Raw genomic sequence first — 19,670 nt, 5'->3', positions numbered from 1 at the left:
CACCCCCACAAAAAAAGATTGGAGAAGGTTTAAGAGGCCAAAGGGAGCCAGGTACAACGTGAATTCTGAAGACAAAATTACACTTGCATACCTCTGGACCAAAGAAATGGTTGCAGAAATGGAAGAACTTTGGGTTCTCAAAATTCGTTGAGGTGGAGATTTAAGGGGATGAAGCCAAGATTTCTATTGAGCTTTTGAGCTCGTAAGTCTCTGAACTTTTCAAGGCCTGAGAGGGAAGGTCAGGGGGGATAGTAAAAACATGGCAAAATGACATGTATGGAAGGAGGGATGGGGTGAGAGGAGAAAAAAAAAAGTTCATTCTAGAGGGGTGTTACTATCCAATAGTTAAAACATAAGCGTCCTGGACACTGGATGAAGTGCAATTGCAGACTAAGACAACTCTGAAAGCAAGTCAGTCAGTCAGTCAGTCAGTCAATCAGTCTGAAGGCAGGTTGCGTGAGTGCATGCAAGTGGCAGTGTATGGTACTGAGCATCAATCTCAGGAAGTAGCATGAGCAACGGTTTGAAGGACAGCAAATATGATGGAGTTGGATATGAGATCATGGGTGGATCAGTAACATGAAAGGGTGGAATTTTAATTAGAACCCGTGTGGATAAGTTGTTGACGCAAGAGATGGGACTGTGCATGATCGAACACAGGAAAGGAAACAGAAAGCAAATAAAAGTAAAGGTGAGACACAGACAGAAATCCCTTCGGACAGACAAGGTGGGCATTCCTGGAAGAGCAGCAGTGAATCAAACACTAATACAAAGTCAAAATACTGCAGATTCTGGAAATCTAAAATAAGCAACAAAAAAAAAATATGAATACACCCAGTAGGTCAAGCAGCAACTATTAATATATTTTTTGCCAATTTAGAAATAGCAATCCAAGATCTGGATTCTGCTCCAGAAGGGTTTTAATATTCAAATTGGAATGAATATGATGCTGGGAACGAGGGATGGGTTAAGAGGTACAGCAGATGCTGATTGGCAATGTCCAGATATTATGCCTGATGTACCAGACAATTAAGTTGCAGGAAAGAGAGAACGAGTCATGACTTGCCCACAATTTCCAAGGTGGTACTTCCTGTGAGTATCACTGTGTGCCAGGATCGACTGCAACAATCAGTCCTCATTATTTCTGGGGGAAGTTAAAGCTTCACCAAAATGGTATAATGTACAATGTTTGACTTTCACACAAGATAGCATTGACGAATCAAATGTATAATTTGTTTCTATCCTCAAAAATCACAATTAGCAGTTAGCCCATCAGCATATTCCAGATTTTTAAACTCCTATGGAAAGAAAAAAGAGGAACTGACTATGCTTTCATGCACCAAAATGTTCATATTTTAGTACATACTAAATAAGGAGAACGTAAGTCCTTTGGAAGTGGAAAGAATTTTCACCTGACCTTAGTGCTAACTATTGGAATATAATCTGGCTTCTCATCACCTACAACATTCCTTGCATACCACTGTGCATTGTTCTCAGTATAGAACACATACAAGTCAAAATCAACACAATATTGAATAATTGCAGAATTACAATCCATACTCATATGGGAAATGTTGTGCTTGTAAAGTTCACAGCATCCTTTAGTGGCATTTGTACAATCCACAAGTTGGAAAGATTTGTAGAGGAAAAATAAAGCTAACAGATACAATAGAACTAAGGCTTACTGCTTGCCCTATTATTCACTGTATAAAGAAAAAAATAAATTTACTATCATTTCAAGCATGCTTCAGAGGCATAATTTTATGTAGGTGAATGCAACAGTCATTTTGCAGACAGCAAGATCCCTGAACAGCAGCAATATATATTAACTGGCAATTGACAAGTGCTGATTGAGGGAGACAGTCATACAGAACAGGAAAACTCCAGATGGAAATTGAATCCATTGTCAGTCCCTCAAAACAAGGATGACGTCTGCCAGGCTTCACTGTTGCTCAGGTGTTTCAACCAGCCAATCCTGAAGCCACAGGTCTTTGGGCAGAGAGGAGAAAAGTTGCCCCGAAGGCGGCAAGTGAGCCAGGGTTCTGCTTTCTCTCCTTCCACTTTCATCACTTCTGCAGAGTTTATGCAGTCCATTTCGGCTTGCTGGATGAGGCGCCACCAACATGGCATGGTTTGTGGCAAGTTCCTCCCATGCACTGATGTCAATTTGTTCCCTTTTCAATCTGGACTGCAGCTTGTCCTTAAAAACACAATGCCCTCCTTGAGATCAGGTGCCATCCTTAAGTTGAGAGAAGAGGATCTGCTTCAGAAGATTGTCATGCAAATGCAGTGTCCAGAGCAGCAGAGCCAACTTTGTATACTCAGTTATGATGGAGGAATTGGTTTTGGTGAGGATGCGGTAGGTACTTCATCAGTCCTCCCACTTGATTTTGAGTATCCTGCAGAGACACCACTGTTGGAAGTTCTCCAGCACTCGGCAGATCCTTTGGTAGCTGACCAAAGTCTCATGCCACATAGAAGAGCAGTGACACCAACAGGGTTGTAGACTAAAGCCTTTGTCCTCTTATGCAGATCCCTGTTCCTGAAGACTCGGTTTACAAACTATTGGGAGGCTGCAGTGGCAAAGCAGATTCTGTGCTGGATCTCTTCAATGGTGACTTTTTGAGAAAGGTAGCTGCTGAGACATGAGAAACGTTCAATAATCGTCTCCCCTTCAATAATAATTGGAGATGTAGCTGCTTGTCTGGGGGAGGGCTGGAGGAGGATATTGGCCTTGCTGAGGTTTTATGGGTTGCCAGTTTGCTCCTTAGCTACCTGAAAACTCTATTAACCATGTGATTGTTGGTGTAAAAGTGGTCGAAAGGCTGGCAAGAAAAAATCAGAAAATTTAATATTGTACACAAAATTAAGGTAAATGTTGCCAGAGCATGTACAGAATGTGTTTAAAAAAGTGAACAATTTGTCAAATAAAATCAGCTTCAAGCGCTCAGGCATACACTGCACCACAGGCAGGAGGCAATTAACTACCATGTTTCTTTTGATCAAGTACTTCGATACAATTGCACAGAATGGTGGCAAAAGCTAAGTCAGTCTTAGCTTTTGCATCTTTTGAAAGGATTTAATAAAAAAACTGTTCTTAATGACCTCCAGGAACCAAAGCTAACATTAAATTTGTTGACAATTTTACTCAAGTTTTATTTTTGTAGAATTATAATTTTTGTCACTACCTTAAACTATTAAGTGCAAAAGGCAAAACAGAGGCCTCCTCTGTTGATTTGATTGGTTAGTGACATGCAAGTCATAACCAGCCAAGCCAGTGGGGGCAAAGAAGAGAAGGAACACCAAAACTTAATTTGTGCTTAATCGAGTTACCATTTTAAATTCAGCTTTCAAATCATGCATACTCTAATCAGCAATGGAAATACTTTCGCCAAGATGTTACAAATAGCTCCTAATGTTAATTAATCCCACAAGTTGTAATGGATAACATATCAGGCATCAACAGGAGGATAACAGCATAGGTTGAGCACAACTGCTTTAGTCAGTACACTTCCTTGGATAGGAGGGATATTATTCAAACATCTGTCAAATAAAGCAGTTGGCTCTTTTACTTGCAGCTGCTTTACCCCATCAACATTTGACAAATTAAAGACAAAAGAGCACTATTATTTTAAACCTGGTTTAGTGTTACAGATATCGGACTAGTTTGAATTAAAACAGTGTCTGAATTATTGCTGTGCTAAGGATCTCCACCCCCAAAAGAGGGGACAGCTGAGATTACAGCTAGACTACAAGCATGCCAACAGCTTGAGATGTCCACCTGTCCTTCAGTAGTCTTGAATTTCTTTGCCTCATGCACATTTTTAAACATCTGCCAGCTCCTATTATTTTGCCATACAGGAAAGAAAACAAAATATTTATATTACGTACATTTTCCCCCTACCCCTACCAAAATATAACAAGACAGACCTGGGCTTGCACAACTTTTACGTTAGCACACTGGTATATGAAGAACTGAAAAAGATACACAGGTCGAGTATCCCTTACCTATAAATCCAAAAACCAAACACGCCTAAAAAACCACACTTTTTTATTGAACCTCATTGATCTCTAGCGCAGGAAGTCCCTGACCCGAGCCAACACGAACCTCACCACCCGCATCTGGCCTTTCGCGCAGTAAGTCTGGCTCTTTGTCTGCATTTCAACACTCTGCATCTTCTTCTACAAGCAGAATTGCAGATAGAGCCACAGGCAGGAACTTATTACAGGTACCTTGTATTTATTATTCAGTGATACAACTTACTTATCTAGCCATTTTATCTACTTTAGACTACATTGGCCTAAGCCTAGGCTAGCTATAACGCAAGTTTATATGTGGTATCCGAAAACCAGAATTATCCGAAACGCGACCGGTCCCAAGGATTTCAGATAACGGATACTCAGCCTGTAATCCTTTTGTGTTTAAGACCCTTTTCTTCATGTAAAATTACTGGGGACCATTTTTAGTTTTGCTCCGTTGACCAAACTCTGACACACAACTTCACTCAGTAATGAGGACAATCTCCGAAACTCAGATCAATTCCAATTCAGTGGATACCAGTTTTCTCAAATCATTGCCCCTCCCCTCACTCAACTGGATGCAGCAACACGCAGAGAAATAACTTATCAGCAGCAAGTTGGGCCTCCCCATCCATAGAGACTTTTAAACCACCCCCCCGCTCCCCCAACTAAATTTACCACATGGCTCTAGGCAGCAGCCTCTGGACATGAATCAAACATCTCCAACACCATAACATTGATGAAACCCTGAAGAAAGCTTGAGCAGAAAATACCCTTCCAAATAAATACCGTCTCCAACCCAATATCTCAACAACCAGGCTCCAATCTCGCCCGGAGCATGTGGACAACCCTCAACAGAATACAGACTGGACATGTGGCCACATGATGCACAGGTGGCACCTCAAAGCCTCACCTGGCTGCGACTGCAGAAACCCTGACCAAACCATGTTTGAGAGCGATGCCCGGGAGGGAATTGGACTGGTTAGGGAACTTTACATTAAAAAACTGTGACAACAGCTTCTGCTCCTAAAGCCGTACAAAAGAAAATGAGAGCGCCAGGGACCATCAAAGCCAAGTTTCCATCACTGCACCAGTAACCTTCTGAATTTTGTCTGCGTGGCAATTGAGAAATTCGAGAAGATCATTTCCCATTGTTTTTATTGAAGAATCAAGATGATACTCATGACATCCAGAATATCAGGCTGTACATTGCATAAAACATTTAATCACTACTGCTATTAACAAATGGATAAACTGCATACAATTTTAATATACTGCTTTTAACACATACTGCAAAATTACATTAAGTCAACTGTTTACAATCAAATTTCATGTAGCACTTTCCTCATTTTTGAAAATTTGTACTATGGCACATCTATGGTAATAGGGCACCAACTCCTGGAAATCATGCAATTACAAACACCACACCATAATTTGCTAGGGTATTCTAGAGCATTAAAAGCAAAGTATTGCATTTCAAAAACAAAAATACCTGGAAAAACTCAGCAGGTCTGACAGCATCTGCGGAGAGGGATACAGTTAACGATAGAAAAGAGGTGAAATATAAGTTGGTTTAAGGATGGGGTGGGACAGGTAGAGCTGGATAGAGGGCCAGCGATAGGCGGAGATTGCCAAAAGATGTCATAGACAAAAGGACAAAGAGGTGTTGATGGTGGTGATATTAGCTGAGATATGTGCTAATGGTGGCATTAAGGGTAGAAAGCAGGACGAGCAAGTGACAGACAGCCCTAATGGGGGTGGGGTGGGGGGGGAAGGGATCGAAATAGGCTGAAAGGTAGAGATAAAACAATGGATGGAAATAAATTTAAAAATAATGGAAATAGGTGGGAAAAGAAAAATCTATATAAATTATTGGAAAAAAGGGGGATCGGAAAGGGGGTGGGGATGGAAGAGAGAGTTCATGATCTAAAGTTGTTGAATTCAATATTCAGTCCGCGAGGCTGTAAAGTGCCTAGTCGGAAGATGAGGTGCTGTTCATTTGTTGTACTAACACTACTGTGATGACCATAGCCAATAAGGCCACTACAAAATAGTACCAAAGGGCTCAACCAGTAAAGTATGTTGCTTAGGGGTAACAGTTATCGGCTTGTGCTAAGAACTTGACAGAAATAATAAATTTCAATTGTGCCACATGTTCCGATTTCACCCCCCACCACCACCACCTGACTGATATTTTTAATGACTCAAATTTTGCAGTCAAAAGTGAAACAGCAGCACTCCCTGCTTACTTTGAAGTAAGTTACCCACAAAGATCTACTGAATTTGTGCTGTGGTTTTTCCCCTTTTCTGACAGCAGCTTAAATCTGGCACCAAGTCAAGGGAATGTCTTGCTGTGCAGTAGCAGTGATGTCAGTAAGCATCCAACACATTGAAGCATTTACACACAAACTAGGAAGTAAAAAGTTTAAATTTTCAGATAGTGAAATAATTTGATTATGGCGCAAGTTTAAAAAACCTTTAATTTTGTAAAATGTGGATTTCTTGTTAAAAGCTGAGCAATTTGACACTCCACAAATAAGATTAGTTTCTCAGGTGACAGAGTGTTTAGCAGTAATTATGAATTTACTATGCAATTAAACGAGTTACACCTCATTCAACAAGGTGCAGCTTTTTCAGGACTTTTTACAGCGAGAGTGATTTTGCAAGAGTGGATGTTCTAGATTTCCAATTGACTGCCGTCTGAAAGGCGTCTAAACACATCCTTTGGACGCTTCACTGACAGCAACTTATGGATTTGGGCATTGTTCTGCACATGTGCGCATTCCAGAAGTTGCTGTCAGATTTAGTGGAGCGACGGTGGCAAACACTGACAGTTGTCATGATCACTGTAAAATGCAGGCCAAAATCTATTGAGCTTATATGCCAAGTATGGTTGCAACCAGTACCCAAGTATGGGCAGGAAATAATTTGCAGTGCAGGAGATAATACTATGCATGTAGGTGCCTTCTTGGAGCTAATTTTTACCGTTAACATGAACTTAAATTAAACCTGACCATGCTGCCTACAAATACTGCAACCTATCCCACGTTACCAAATCGAAGTTATGATTCTCAAACATATCCCCGTTTGTTCCATTCTATATCAGGCCCCAGTATCTTGTGTCAGAAGGGTCTGAATTACTGCTAGGCTTACCAAGGCATCTAATAACTATTTTTCCAGCAAATTGGGCTGCAAATTCACTACCCAAGAAATGGGGAGTGTAGGAGTCTAGTTATCATATTTGCTGCTAATGTCCCCTATGCATCCAGTTCCAAGTCATGAGATGAGAAGTTCTGGGAGTGGGAGCCTTCAGTAAGGACTGGGGTAATGGGCAAGTGGACCAGGTATGTGACAGGATACAGGCAGCAGTTTGAAGACTTGGAGTTTTGGAGGTTAGTCAGAGCAATATTTGAAATCAAATCTAGAGACAATGAGGCATGGATGGGTTACCAATCAGAAATCGCTCAATTGCCCCAAAAAGGTGACAAAAAAATTTAGGGTTAATAATAGCAGAGCAATTCTACTTTTTTTTTAAAAAAGCCACTTCACTTGTCCTGTAGAAGCTGGATTAACCCCAGATTCCCAAAGGCATTTTTTATCTTTTGTTAGAGAACGAAGAGGAGAAAAATTGTTCAACGTATCACAGCTGAACCGAGAAATACACAAAGCAGTAACCACTCAAAGCAGAAAAAAGTGATCTCTAGGAAGCACTGGGTAACACCATCTATTCCTTAACAATTAAACCACCATTATGCATCAGTAAAATTACAGTGCAATAAGTGGCTAATGTACCAAGGGGGCTGGAATACAAGGGGGTGAAAGTTTAGTACAATTATAGAAAGCTCTGCTTAGATATCTGGAGTACAGATATCCTGGTTTAGAGCATGTTCTAATAAGGTGATTTTGTTTTACAACATTTCAAAATAAGGAAACTTCCTCAAATAGTGCTGCCGGTCACGGACCTTGATTCTCACGAGTGCACATGCATCAAAAAAATACATTTAGTCAATTATTGCTGCACACGTTTGTGATCTCACTACAATATCCAAAGTCATGGCTATGTCACCTTATTTAAATGCCATCTTGAGAGACTAGATATTATGGCACAGGTAAGAAGCTCTTTAATAAAAAGCAAAATACTGCAGATGAAGATCGGAAATAAAAACAAAAAGTGCTGGAACAACTCTGTTCTTAAGAGTCCTATCAGGCTATAAACTTTAACTTTCTTTCTCCACAGATGCTGCCAAGCCTAAGTTTTTCCAACACTCTTTAGTCCACCTCTACAATTTTAGCCTGCTGCCCAAGTAACTCCCATGATGTTGATAAAAGATCCAAATTTGACCCTTAGCTGAGCACCAGATCTGCCACACCACCCTGACATCGGGGGCCACTTTAGGGGTGGACAAAATTTACACCCACCCAGGCCTATGCAAAATGGCTGCGGATATTATTTTGAGCAAAGACATTGCTTTCTCTGTCCCTGCCAGAAAGCCCAACTCTACTAGATCTCTTGGGGTTCAACTTCCAACTAAGTTTACTAGGCTAACACCAGGAATGGGTAGGTTGTCTTATGAGGAAAGGTTGCACAGGTTAGGCTTGTATCCAATGGGAGTTTAGAAAAGTAAGAGGTGGCTTGATTGAAACCTTTAAGATCCTGAGGGGTCTTAACAGGGTGGAAGTGGAGAGGATGCTCCCTCTTGTGGGAGAATCTAGAACTAGGGGGTCACTATTTAAAAATAAGGGGTCACTCATTTAAGACACAGATGAGGAAATTTTTTTTCTCCGAGAGTCGAGTGTTTTTGGAACTCTCTTCCTCAAAAGACAGTGGAAGCAGGGTCTTTGAATATTTTTAAGGCAGAGCTAGGTAGATTCTTGATTAACAAGGGGATGAAAGGCTATCAAGGGTAGGCAGGAGGTTACAATCAGATCATTCACGGTCTTATTGAATGGTGGAGCAGGCTTGAAGGGTCAAGTGCCTACTCCTGCTCCTACTTCGTATGTTTGGTAAATCATTTATCGTCTTGCATCAAGTTTGAAACACCGTGGCAAAGTTAAGTATACACTTGACGTAAATACATCACCTCCCACTCATATTGGAGGGAAATATTTTTAAAAGTAGCTTAATTTTTTTTAAGCCTATTTTGAAAAATGTAATCTGACAATACAAACATTAATGCTTTTCCTCTCTCTCCAAAGGTAATGTTTCAGGTTCATGATCTTTCATCAGAACTGGGTCAAGTATGCCAGTTCTGATAAATGGTCATCAACCTGAAACATTAACTGCTTCTCTCTCCACAGATGCTGCCAGACCCAAGTGCTTCCATCATTGTCCATTTCCATTTCAGATTTACAGCTTCAGCAGTATTTCACTTTTGTACAAGCATTACCTTGTTGCACTGAAATAATACTTTACATGTATCGTATTGCAAGCAAACCAGTCAAATTTGCAGCAAACCAAAAGGACAGGGTGGAAAGAAAAGCAGCTGAATCTGACAGTTGTCAGGAGGGTTAGCTAAAATACATTAAAAGCAGACCAGTGAAATTCAATGCAGTTAAATTCTGCATGTTGGAGGTAAAATGTGAGCATTTACACAACCCATGAAAGGTGAAGTAACTAACAGCACATGAATAGGTCATTTAGCCCCTCAAGCCAGTTGCCAGTGACCTGTGATTTAACTCCAAATATCTGCCTTGAACCCCTTCTCTTTCAATATCTTTGGGTTAATAAAAATGTGTTTTTCTCTTTTAAAACTAATTAATCTAGCATCAATTGCCATTTGTGGAAGAGATTCCAAACCTGTGTAGAAGTCTTTCCTAATTTTACTCCTGAGGGGTCTGGCTCTAGGGTTTAGACTATGGGCCCTACCCAACCAGCAGAAACAGTTTATTTCTCCAACTAATCTATCAGATCCCCTTAATATCTGAACCTTCTAAATTCTAGGGAATACAACCCTCGTTTGTGTAATCTCTCCTTGTAATTTAACCCTTAAGGTCCAGGTGTTCTGGTAAATCTACGCTGCACTCCCTCAGAGGCCAAATCTAAAAGCAACATACCTAGGGATGTATCACTGCATAAAAAAAGGTACTAAATGCACATAATAAAAGCTAGAAAAAAGACAGGCATGGTGTGCTCGTATAGTATTCCTACCTCCATAGAGACCGATAATCTTTGAAAAGAAATAGCTGTAACAATGACAAGATTTAATGTTCCAAGACACATTTTCCTGGAGGCTTCTCCTAGCTAAAGCTAGGCTAATCTTCCAACCTCGTTTTAACTCCCCATGAAATTGGTCTTTTCGATTTGGGCTTGAGCTTCCACCCACATTCCAGCACGATGAACCAGAGACTTTTGACATCTAGATGCTCGCAGACTAACTTGTGATATTCAGTGATATTTATAAAAAGCCTGTAACCCGATATCACAATGACTTCCTCTGTACCCTTCCCATCTCAAAGTAAGTTACCATGGTAACGTGAATCACATAGGCCTTGTATCCAGGCAGAGGTGATGAGAGCCCAGTCCTTTCATCTTGGAAGTAGAGGGACAGTTTAAATAACAACCGTTTATGAACATACGAAATGGGAGCAGAAATGAGCCATTCGGCCCCTCAAGCCTGCTCTGTCATGGCTGATCTGTTTGTGCTGAGTTCTACATTCCCATTTACCCCCAGTAAAGGCAAGGCAATCAATCTACCTCTGTCTTAAAAATATTCAGTGACCCCACTTCCACTGCCTTCTGAGGCAGAGTGTTCCAAAGTCACACAACCCTCGAAAAATTTCTCTTCATCTCTGTCCTATAAGGGCGACCCTTAATTTGATAATAATGTCTCCTAGTTCTGGATTCACCCACAAGAGGAAACATCTTTTCCACATCCAACTTGTCAAGATCATTCGAGATATTTTATCTAGTAAGCTCCTTCTGAACTGCCTTCAATGCATTCACATCCTTCCTTAAATAACGAGATCAAAACTGCACACAGTATATCGAGAAGTGGTCTCACCAATGCCCTGTATAACTGAAGCATAACCTCCCTACTTATGTTCAATTCCTCTTGCAATAAAGGATTACACTTCTTGATTACATCCTGTACCTGCATATTAACTTTGTGACTCATGCACGAGAACACCCAGATTCCTCTGCACCTTGGAATTCTGCAGTCGTTCTTGGTTTAAGTAATATTCTTCCTGCCAAAGTGAACAACTTCACATTTTCACACATTATACTCCATCTGCCATATTTTTGCCCACTCAACTTATCTATATCCATCTGCAACCTCCTTTTGGTCTTCTTCACAACATACCTATCTTTGCATAGTCTACCTATTTTTGTTTCATCTGCAAATTTAGCTACTATGCCTTCGCTCCCCTCATCCAAGTCATTGATGTAAATTGTAAAAAGTTGAGGCCTCAACACAGACCCGTGTAGTACCCCACTTGTCTCATCTTGCCAATCAAAGACCCATTTATGCATACTCTGACTGGCAGGCAGAAAACAATATTCTATCCTGGCTAATGTTACCCCCTACACCATGGGCTTTTATTTTCCACAATAACCTTTGACGCAGCACCTTATCAAATGCCTTCTGGAAATCCAAGTCTACAGGCTCCCCTTTACCCACAGTGCATGTTACTCCTTCAAAGAACTCTAATAAATTGGTTAAACATGATTTTCCCTCTCACAAAACCATGCTGACTGTTCCTGGTTACTTTGTGTTTTCCTAAGTGCCCAGCTATATCCTCTTTAACGATAGACTCTAACACCTTCCCCACAACAGGCATCAAGCTAACTGGCCTATAGTTTCCCATTTTCTGTCTCCCTCCCTTCTTGAATAGAGGTGTTATGTTTGCTACTTTCCAGTCTGATGGAACCTTTCTAGAATCTAGGGAATTTTGAAAAATTAACAGCAACGCATCTACTCCACCTCTTTTAAGACCCTAGGATGAAGTCCATCTGGACCCAGAGACTTGTCAGCCTGCAGCTCCATCAGTTTGCTCAGCTTCCCTAGAGATTGTAATTTTACCAATTCCTCTCTCCTCCACCTCCTGATTTATAGCCATTACTGAAGTGTTTTTTATACCCTCGACAGTGAAACAGAAGCAAAATATTTGTTCATTTCATCCACCATTTCCTTATTATCTATTAACTCCCGATTCTCACTCTCCAGGTGATTAACACTCACTTTATCTCCTTTTTTTTGTTTAAATACCTGTGGATACTCTTGCCATCTGATTTTACCTTTCTAGCTTGCTTCCTCTCATACATTTCTTTCCCCGATTAACCTTTTCGTCATTCCCTGTTCTTTATATATTCCCTGTTCTTTATATTCAGAACAATCATCTGACCTGCCACTCATCTATGTGCAGTTATGTGCTTTTTCCTTAAGTTTGATGCTTTCCCTAACTTCTTTAGTTAACCACAGATGGTGGGTCCTCCCTTTAGAATTCTTTATTAGTAATTTACCTATTGAGTATTTTTAAAAATCCCCTTAAATGTCTGGCACTTCTCTATTGATTTATCCCCTAGCCTAGTCTCCCAGTTAACTTCAGCTAGCTCAGCTTTTATGCCCACATAGTTGCCCTTATTTAAGTTTAAAATACTAGTCTTACACCCACTCTTCTCCCTTTCAAACTGGATGTAAAATTCAATCATATTGTGGTCGCCACTACCTAGGAGTGCCTTTACCCCGAGGTCATTAATTAATCCCTGTCACATTACATAATACCAAGTCTAATATAATCTGCTCTCTGCTTGGTTTCAGAAAGTGCTGCTGTAAGAAACTCTCTCAAAAGCATTCTATGAACTTCTCATCCAGGCTACTATCGTCAATCCAATTTTTCCAGTTTATATGTAGATTAAAGTCATCAATGATTATTGCCACCTATTTATCACAAGCACCCAATATTTATTTTTGTATACTTTGTCCTACATTGTGGTTACTGTTAGATGGCCTGTAGAAAACTCCCACTAATGACTTCTCTCCCCTACTATTCCTCATCTCCATCCAAACCAATTCTACATCCTGATCTCCTGCACCAACTATTGCACAAATGCCATCCTTGATTAACAGTGCTTCTCCTCCACCTTTACCTAGCTTCCTATCCTTCTTGAATGTCATATACCCCTCAATATTCAGGACCCAATACTTGTCATCCTGCAGCCATGGCTCCATAATGGCTCTCATTTTTATTTACTTCAATTTTGCTATTAATTTATTTACTTTGTTATGAATACGACACACATTCAGATACGGAGCCTTTAGTTTTGTCTTTTTGTTACCTTTGTGACATCTAGTCTTGATTGTTAGTGCATTCTTAGGATTTTTTTCTTCTGTCCCTTCCTGCCATTCTCCGACCCTCATTTCTCATATTACTATTCTCCTCTCACACCTCATCTCTACGTTCTGATATACCACATCTTTCCACATTTGATCCTTTGCCCCCACTATTTAGTTTAAAACACTCTCTACTTCCCTAGTTATGCGGTTCACAAGAACACTGGTCCCAGCACAGTTCAGGGTAGGCCATCCCAGTGGTACTGCCCCCACTTTGCCCAGGACTAGTGCCAGTGCCCCACAAAACAGAACCCACTTCTTCCACACCAGTCTTTGAGCCACATGCTCATCTCTCCAATTTTACATACCCTATGCCAATTTGCACGTGGTTCAGGTAATAATCCAGAGATTATAACCTTTGTGGTTCTGCTTTTCAATTTAGTACCTAGCTCCTCATACTCTCTATGCAGAACCTCTTTTCTAGTTCTACCCATGTCATTGATACCTACATGGACCATGACAGCCAGATCCTCCCCTCCCACTGCAAATTCCTCTCCAACCCTCAACAGATGTCCCGAACTCTGCCACTAGGCAGGCAACAGAACCATCCAGACTCTTGCTCTTTGTTGCAGAGAACAATGTCAATCCCCCTCACTATACTGTCCCCTAACACTGCATTCCTTTTTGCTCCCCCCCCACCCCCAAATTGTATACCATTTTACACTTAGGAAGAGAATAGACCTTAGCCACTCACCAGGTACTCACCAAACAGCTAGCTGCTTTCTCTATAGCAGAGCAAGAACCATTCCTCCTGCTTTCTCTATAGCAGGGAAAGAACCATTCCTACAGGATGAGGAAGATAGGAAAAGGAAATGGACACAGCTTTCCCCACACCCTCCCTCACCAAATTACAGGTCTGCACTCAGTGCCCTCAGCTGCACTCATTTGCCTTGGCTGCACTAAACAGGCCTGTATTTATAGCCAACTGAACCAGATTCGGTTAACTAATTAACTACTCAGCTCTCACAGCAGTGAGTTTACCCTGTCTAGGCTGCAAGAAAAAAAACAGCCTGCTTACACAGTACTTTCTAGTTACTGCTAATTAGAGACTAGATTAGATTTTAAGAGTAAAATTCAAGAACAAAATTAACTCTTTAAACTCTCACCAGACTCCAAGTCTGCACTCAGTTTCCTCAGCTGCGCTATGTTTGCCCACCAACCCAACATTTTCACTTTACTTTCACTTTCACTTGAGACCCTCAGTTTATTCACTGTTAGCTCGGGCTGATGCCATTCTGTCCAAGCAAAACCAATTTGCACCTTCTTCCCAGTAAAATAATCTGGGCCCCCTTTTATCTCTTAACAATCAAACCATTCAAGGCTTGCTGTCAGGCAGATTTCAGATGACTCTCTTCCCGTTATCTGAAATTAAATATGGTCCCAAAACAATTTTTATAAACCTCAATTTTAACAATAAAGGTGATTCCAAAACACTTTTTGAATGATGATGGTGATCTTCATATTGTGATCACAAGTTTGAACAGGCTTTGGAGTAGGTTAGTACAAGGAAAAACATTTGAACCATTTAACTAACAGCTAGGTGTGAGATATTGGGTGCAGGGGCAGGAGTCTGAATTGATGCCTAAACAAGCTACAATGTATCTAACAGCCTCCCTTTATTTGAAACTCCTGTGGGAAAGATGGAAAAAGCATTTTATCAATGACTGAGGGAAAGAAAGTAAACATGAGAAAATAAACACCAGCCCCTTGCGATTTCACAAAAATCTCATTCTTTTCAAGGACTGGGAGGGGGACGTTTATCGGAGAAATTGCCTGTTAAGTAAAAAGGTTTCATCCGTTAGATCAATCCAAAAAAATGGCAGATAGCCATCACCCCTCTCCAAGGAGCTTCTTTGTCATCAATACACACTAACTAGTCAGCCAGCCTTCTGACCCACACAGCACGGTATAAAAAAAAAGGGGGAAAGGTTACAACATAACCCTACGTGCAAGATTGTTCTTATTCAAGACATTTCAGGAAAGTTGCCATTTATTTCGCTTTAACTGTAACCATTGTATCCCTGCGTGGTGTTTTGCAGGGACCCAGCTCTCGGCTGAATGGAGCAGCTCTTTGTCTGCACAGCGGCTCTCCCACGCGACAGATGGCTATTGTCCAGCTCACACATTCACCAGTTCCCTCCAAACGCAAATAAAAAAACTACATTTACTACCGATCTCACACCGTTTCATCGTTAAACAGTACAAAAACAAACTGACTGCAGGGTGTGATATTCGTGAAAGAACTGAGATTTCAGAGACTTTCCCTCGCCACCAAGAAAGCGCGATACCAGCCCATATATGGTCAGCCCGTGTAGTAACTTGACAAACTGGTCCATTCAACCGGCGCCAATTACACCCGGTAGACAATTAAATGTATTTTTGTCTTGTATAAGTCACCGGGATCAGCTTTAATTAAAGATTCGGATTTCACATCAGACTGCACAATATCGCTTAATTCAACACAAGTTCCTACGTGACACATTAACATCTTGTGAACTCTGGCCGCATCTGCACACTGGTTTACTAGGAAAAAGGTGGGAATTCCGTACACTATAAAACCCTCTCAGCAACAAACCGACCAACTCTACATCTCGTAATTTATTCCCCGCACAGTTTACCACAGATATTCGTCCGACCATCGACTCCACTCTTTTATAAACAGGATATAATAGGAATTATATAGATAAAATTAACTTAATGTGCCTGAAGATGTCGGTCTACTCAAGCATGAAAATCAACCCTAAATCACTGCCGTAAATGCACAGTCACAAGAGGTCCAACTATAACAAATACATTGGAGATATGAACCACGGTTTACGGGGATTTTTCAAAACGCACAAATCTCGTGAAATAAGATTTTTCCTCCTCGAAACTCTTGCTCAATACTGTATAGTTACAAATATACACATTTTAGCCTTGAACCCATCACATGCAAAGAAATGGGAGAGGAGGGAGAAAAAAAAAACACGTCAGGTAGATTATTGTGAAATCCTAAAGAACAGATTTAGCCACCTAAAAATGACATTTTACCAATAAAAAAAAATTTACCCTGAATTTCAGTCACTCTTACTTTTGCAGCACGCTGTCGTAGTCCCCGCGGAGTTTGCCCAGCTCTATCTGTAAGCGCGCTCTCTCTTTGGCGGTCTCATCCAGAGATTGGCGAGCGTCCGCCAGCTCATTCTCATACAGGTTCCTGATGCCGGTCAGCTCTCGGGTGGTCACTTCTTCCCTCTCAGAGATTTGCAGCTGCAGGATACTATTCTCGGACTCCAGCGAGCGCACCTTGTCGATGTAGACGGCGAGCCTGTCGTTCAGGTTCTTCAGCTCCTCTTTTTCCTGCAGTCGGGAAATGCGGGTCGGACTGAGCGGGGAGCTGGCTGCACTCCGGCCGCTCGGACGGTGCTGGCTCTTCGGAGTAGCCATCGCCATAATTTACATACAACTGTTTTTCTTGTACAATGAAGTCAAAAAATGTGAACTAGGATTTTTTTTTTAATAAAACCAAAGCAATACGAGAAGCGCCAGCACCTGATTTATCTTCCTCCTCCTTGTGCCTACCCGCGCTTCTTTTCCACAACCACTGATTCCCGCTGTTAAAATGGCTCCTCGTTTGAGATACACAACGTGACCGTCTGCAGGCCAATTGTACCGCGAGACTAGACCGGTCCTCACAACACCACCCCCAGTTTGAAAGTTTGTAAAGTATTCATTTTCCTCCGTAAATCACGGCATAACCGCGTGTAATTTTTTCTCCCATAAACAAAGGTAAACCAGGACGCATCTGTTGAGAATTGATTAACCAGGGATTACACTTGTAAAATCCAGTCTTATCGTTGAGGGCATTTTTTGCTCTTGGAATCAGTGCTGCTGCGGTGCAGTGATTACTGTAGATGTGAAGCTGCTTATTCAATTATACGGGCCCTGTATCACCTCATATTGAAGCACAGCCACATAAGGATAATGAGATAATAGGTTGATTGGGAGGGTGAAAGAAGTTGAATAGATTTGTCTAAATTATTTTTAATCATGATTTAAGTTCAGATTTTTTTAAAGTTATGTTATTCGAACAGTTTCTCATCTGTATTTCTCGTGCTGACGATAAAATATTGTTAGGTCGTATGTCGAACATTCGTGAGCACAGGTTTCCTATTGTGAATGCTTACACCTTTAGATTATAGACAGGGTAAATGATTATTAGTAAATATTTGTTTCTTTTCATAAATGCCGCGAACGCTTGAAATTTGAAAACAAAGGGCTGGAAACACTCAGCAGGTCAGGCAGCGCCAGCGGAGAAACAAGGCAGTCGACGTTTTCACGTTTAAACTTTCTCTTTCTTCGCAATGTGGTTTATTACGCTGCTCAGGTATTGGCAGATAAACGAACCACTGCTCAAAATCATTAGTTAGTTACCATCCAACCTAAAAAAAAGTTTCAATTTCAATCTAGTGTATGGGACCATTTTCTTTGATTTTAGGCAAACCTTACGCGCAAGCAAGGCAATGGATCGTACAAACCTGCACTGCCCTTCTGGAAGATAGAGTACGAAATAGAGCTTCTTAGAGTCAGATTTTTTAAAACTAGGGCAACTTGTTTGATATACCATTGGCACCACGTGAAATTAAAGGCCAAGTCTATAAACTTGCATTTACTGAATTTATATTTAGCGTAGATTTATTTCAATGTTTATAAGAGCACGTAAGTACCGTATTCAAGTTCCATATGCAACTAATTGCAAATATGTGAAATAAGAGTGTGGATACGAAATAACGAAGCGGATCATTTGACTATAAGGCACAAATTTCGCATAAATTTTCACTGCTGATGGATCTCCAAATGTACACATTTTTGAACAGCTGTTTCACAGCTTTGTGTTATGTGTTACTTGTATACATTATTAAAGTGAGAATATTTCAAGTTTATGCCATAACAAAATACGAGATTAAAAAATATCACCCATTCCAGACACAGAAAATCGAGCAAAATGTACTGTACTAAACCATTTTGTTGTGCAGAATAGTAAACTCAGCATAACATTGAAATCTAAAATCCTAAACAAGGCATAAAATATTCCTTAATCTGTTATTTTAATAAGCATGCTAAGACACCAGCATTTTCAAACAGACTTAATCAACTTCCAAGTTCACCTTTTGAGGTTTAACTATTCCAGTATGAGAAAATAATTACCAAATGGGTGACCCTCTATCAGGAAAAACTGAACGGGCTGAGCTCTTTTTTCTAGAAGAGTAGAGCAAAAAGTGAGGTTTTATAACATAAGAAATAAGAGCAGGAGTAGGCTCTTTAACTTTTCTGGAGCCCACTCCACCAATTAATTAGATATTCTAACTGATCTTAACCTGATCTTCTACCCAAACTGCATCTTCCTGTTGTAGTCACATATCACTTGATTCCAAACATCTGTTGATCTCTGACTTGAATTACTCAACATATGAGAATCCACATTTCTCCTAGTAGAGAATTTTCAAGATTCAGAGTCAAGAAATGTCTCCTTATCTCAGTCCTAAAATGGTCAATCCCTTATCTTGAGACTGTGTCCACCTAGACCTGGACTCCCCATCCAAGGGAAAAATCCTCCCAGCGTCTGCCCTGTCAAGCCCCTTAAGAATGTTATATGTGTCAATGAGACCACCTTTCATTATTCTCATTGTTTTTGGTCCCAACACCAAATTCCATTCCCTAGTTACAGTCTCCATCCCTTTCCCTGGCAACAGTCTAAGATTAAGCCAGTCTGTTGCAGCCTTGGTGTCACATTTGATCCTGAGATGAGCTCCCAACCTCGTATTCTTGTCATCACTAAGATTGCCTGTTTCCACCTCTGTAATATCACTCAACAGCACCACAGCCTCAGCGCTTCTGCTGCTGAAACCCTCATCCATATCTTTGTTACCTCTAGGCATGGCCAAACCAAAACACTCCTGGCTGTGCTCCCACAATCTACCCTCTGTAAACTTGAGATCATCCAAAACTCTGCTACCTATGTCTTAACTCACAGCAAGACCCATTCCCCTGTGCTCGCTGACCTACATTGGCTCCTGGTCAAGCAATATCTTGATTTTAAAATTCTTATCCTTGTGATCAAATTCCCCCATGGCCATGTCCCTCCCTATCTCTGTAATCTCCAACCCCACAAACCTCTGAGATATTATAATTGCTCCACCACTGGTAGCCATGCCTTCAGTTGCCTGGGTCCCAAGCCTTGGAATTCCCTCCCTGCTCTCCAACTGTTTACCTCATTTTCCTCCTTTAAGGCAATTCTTAAAACTTATCTGTTTGACCAAGCTTTTGGTCACCTGACACTTT

At 40.8% G+C, this 19,670-nt stretch overlaps 1 protein-coding gene across 1 annotated transcript in view; it reads right to left on the bottom strand.

The window, feature by feature from the left end:
• The window catches only part of lmnb1 (lamin B1), a 50,548-nt gene extending 33,590 nt beyond the window's left edge, over positions 1-16,958 (bottom strand). The window contains exon 1 of the mRNA XM_078566999.1: positions 16,423-16,958. Coding sequence (XP_078423125.1) covers positions 16,423-16,781 — 359 coding nt within the window. The 5' untranslated portion in view covers positions 16,782-16,958. The remainder of the gene's footprint in view (positions 1-16,422) is intronic.
• Positions 16,959-19,670: the final 2,712 nt, after the last annotated feature.

This window comes from Cetorhinus maximus, chromosome 2 (assembly GCF_964194155.1).
Source record: "Cetorhinus maximus chromosome 2, sCetMax3.hap1.1, whole genome shotgun sequence".
In the NCBI taxonomy this organism is placed as follows: domain Eukaryota; kingdom Metazoa; phylum Chordata; class Chondrichthyes; order Lamniformes; family Cetorhinidae; genus Cetorhinus; species Cetorhinus maximus.
This window is presented reverse-complemented; position numbering and strand designations above follow the sequence as displayed.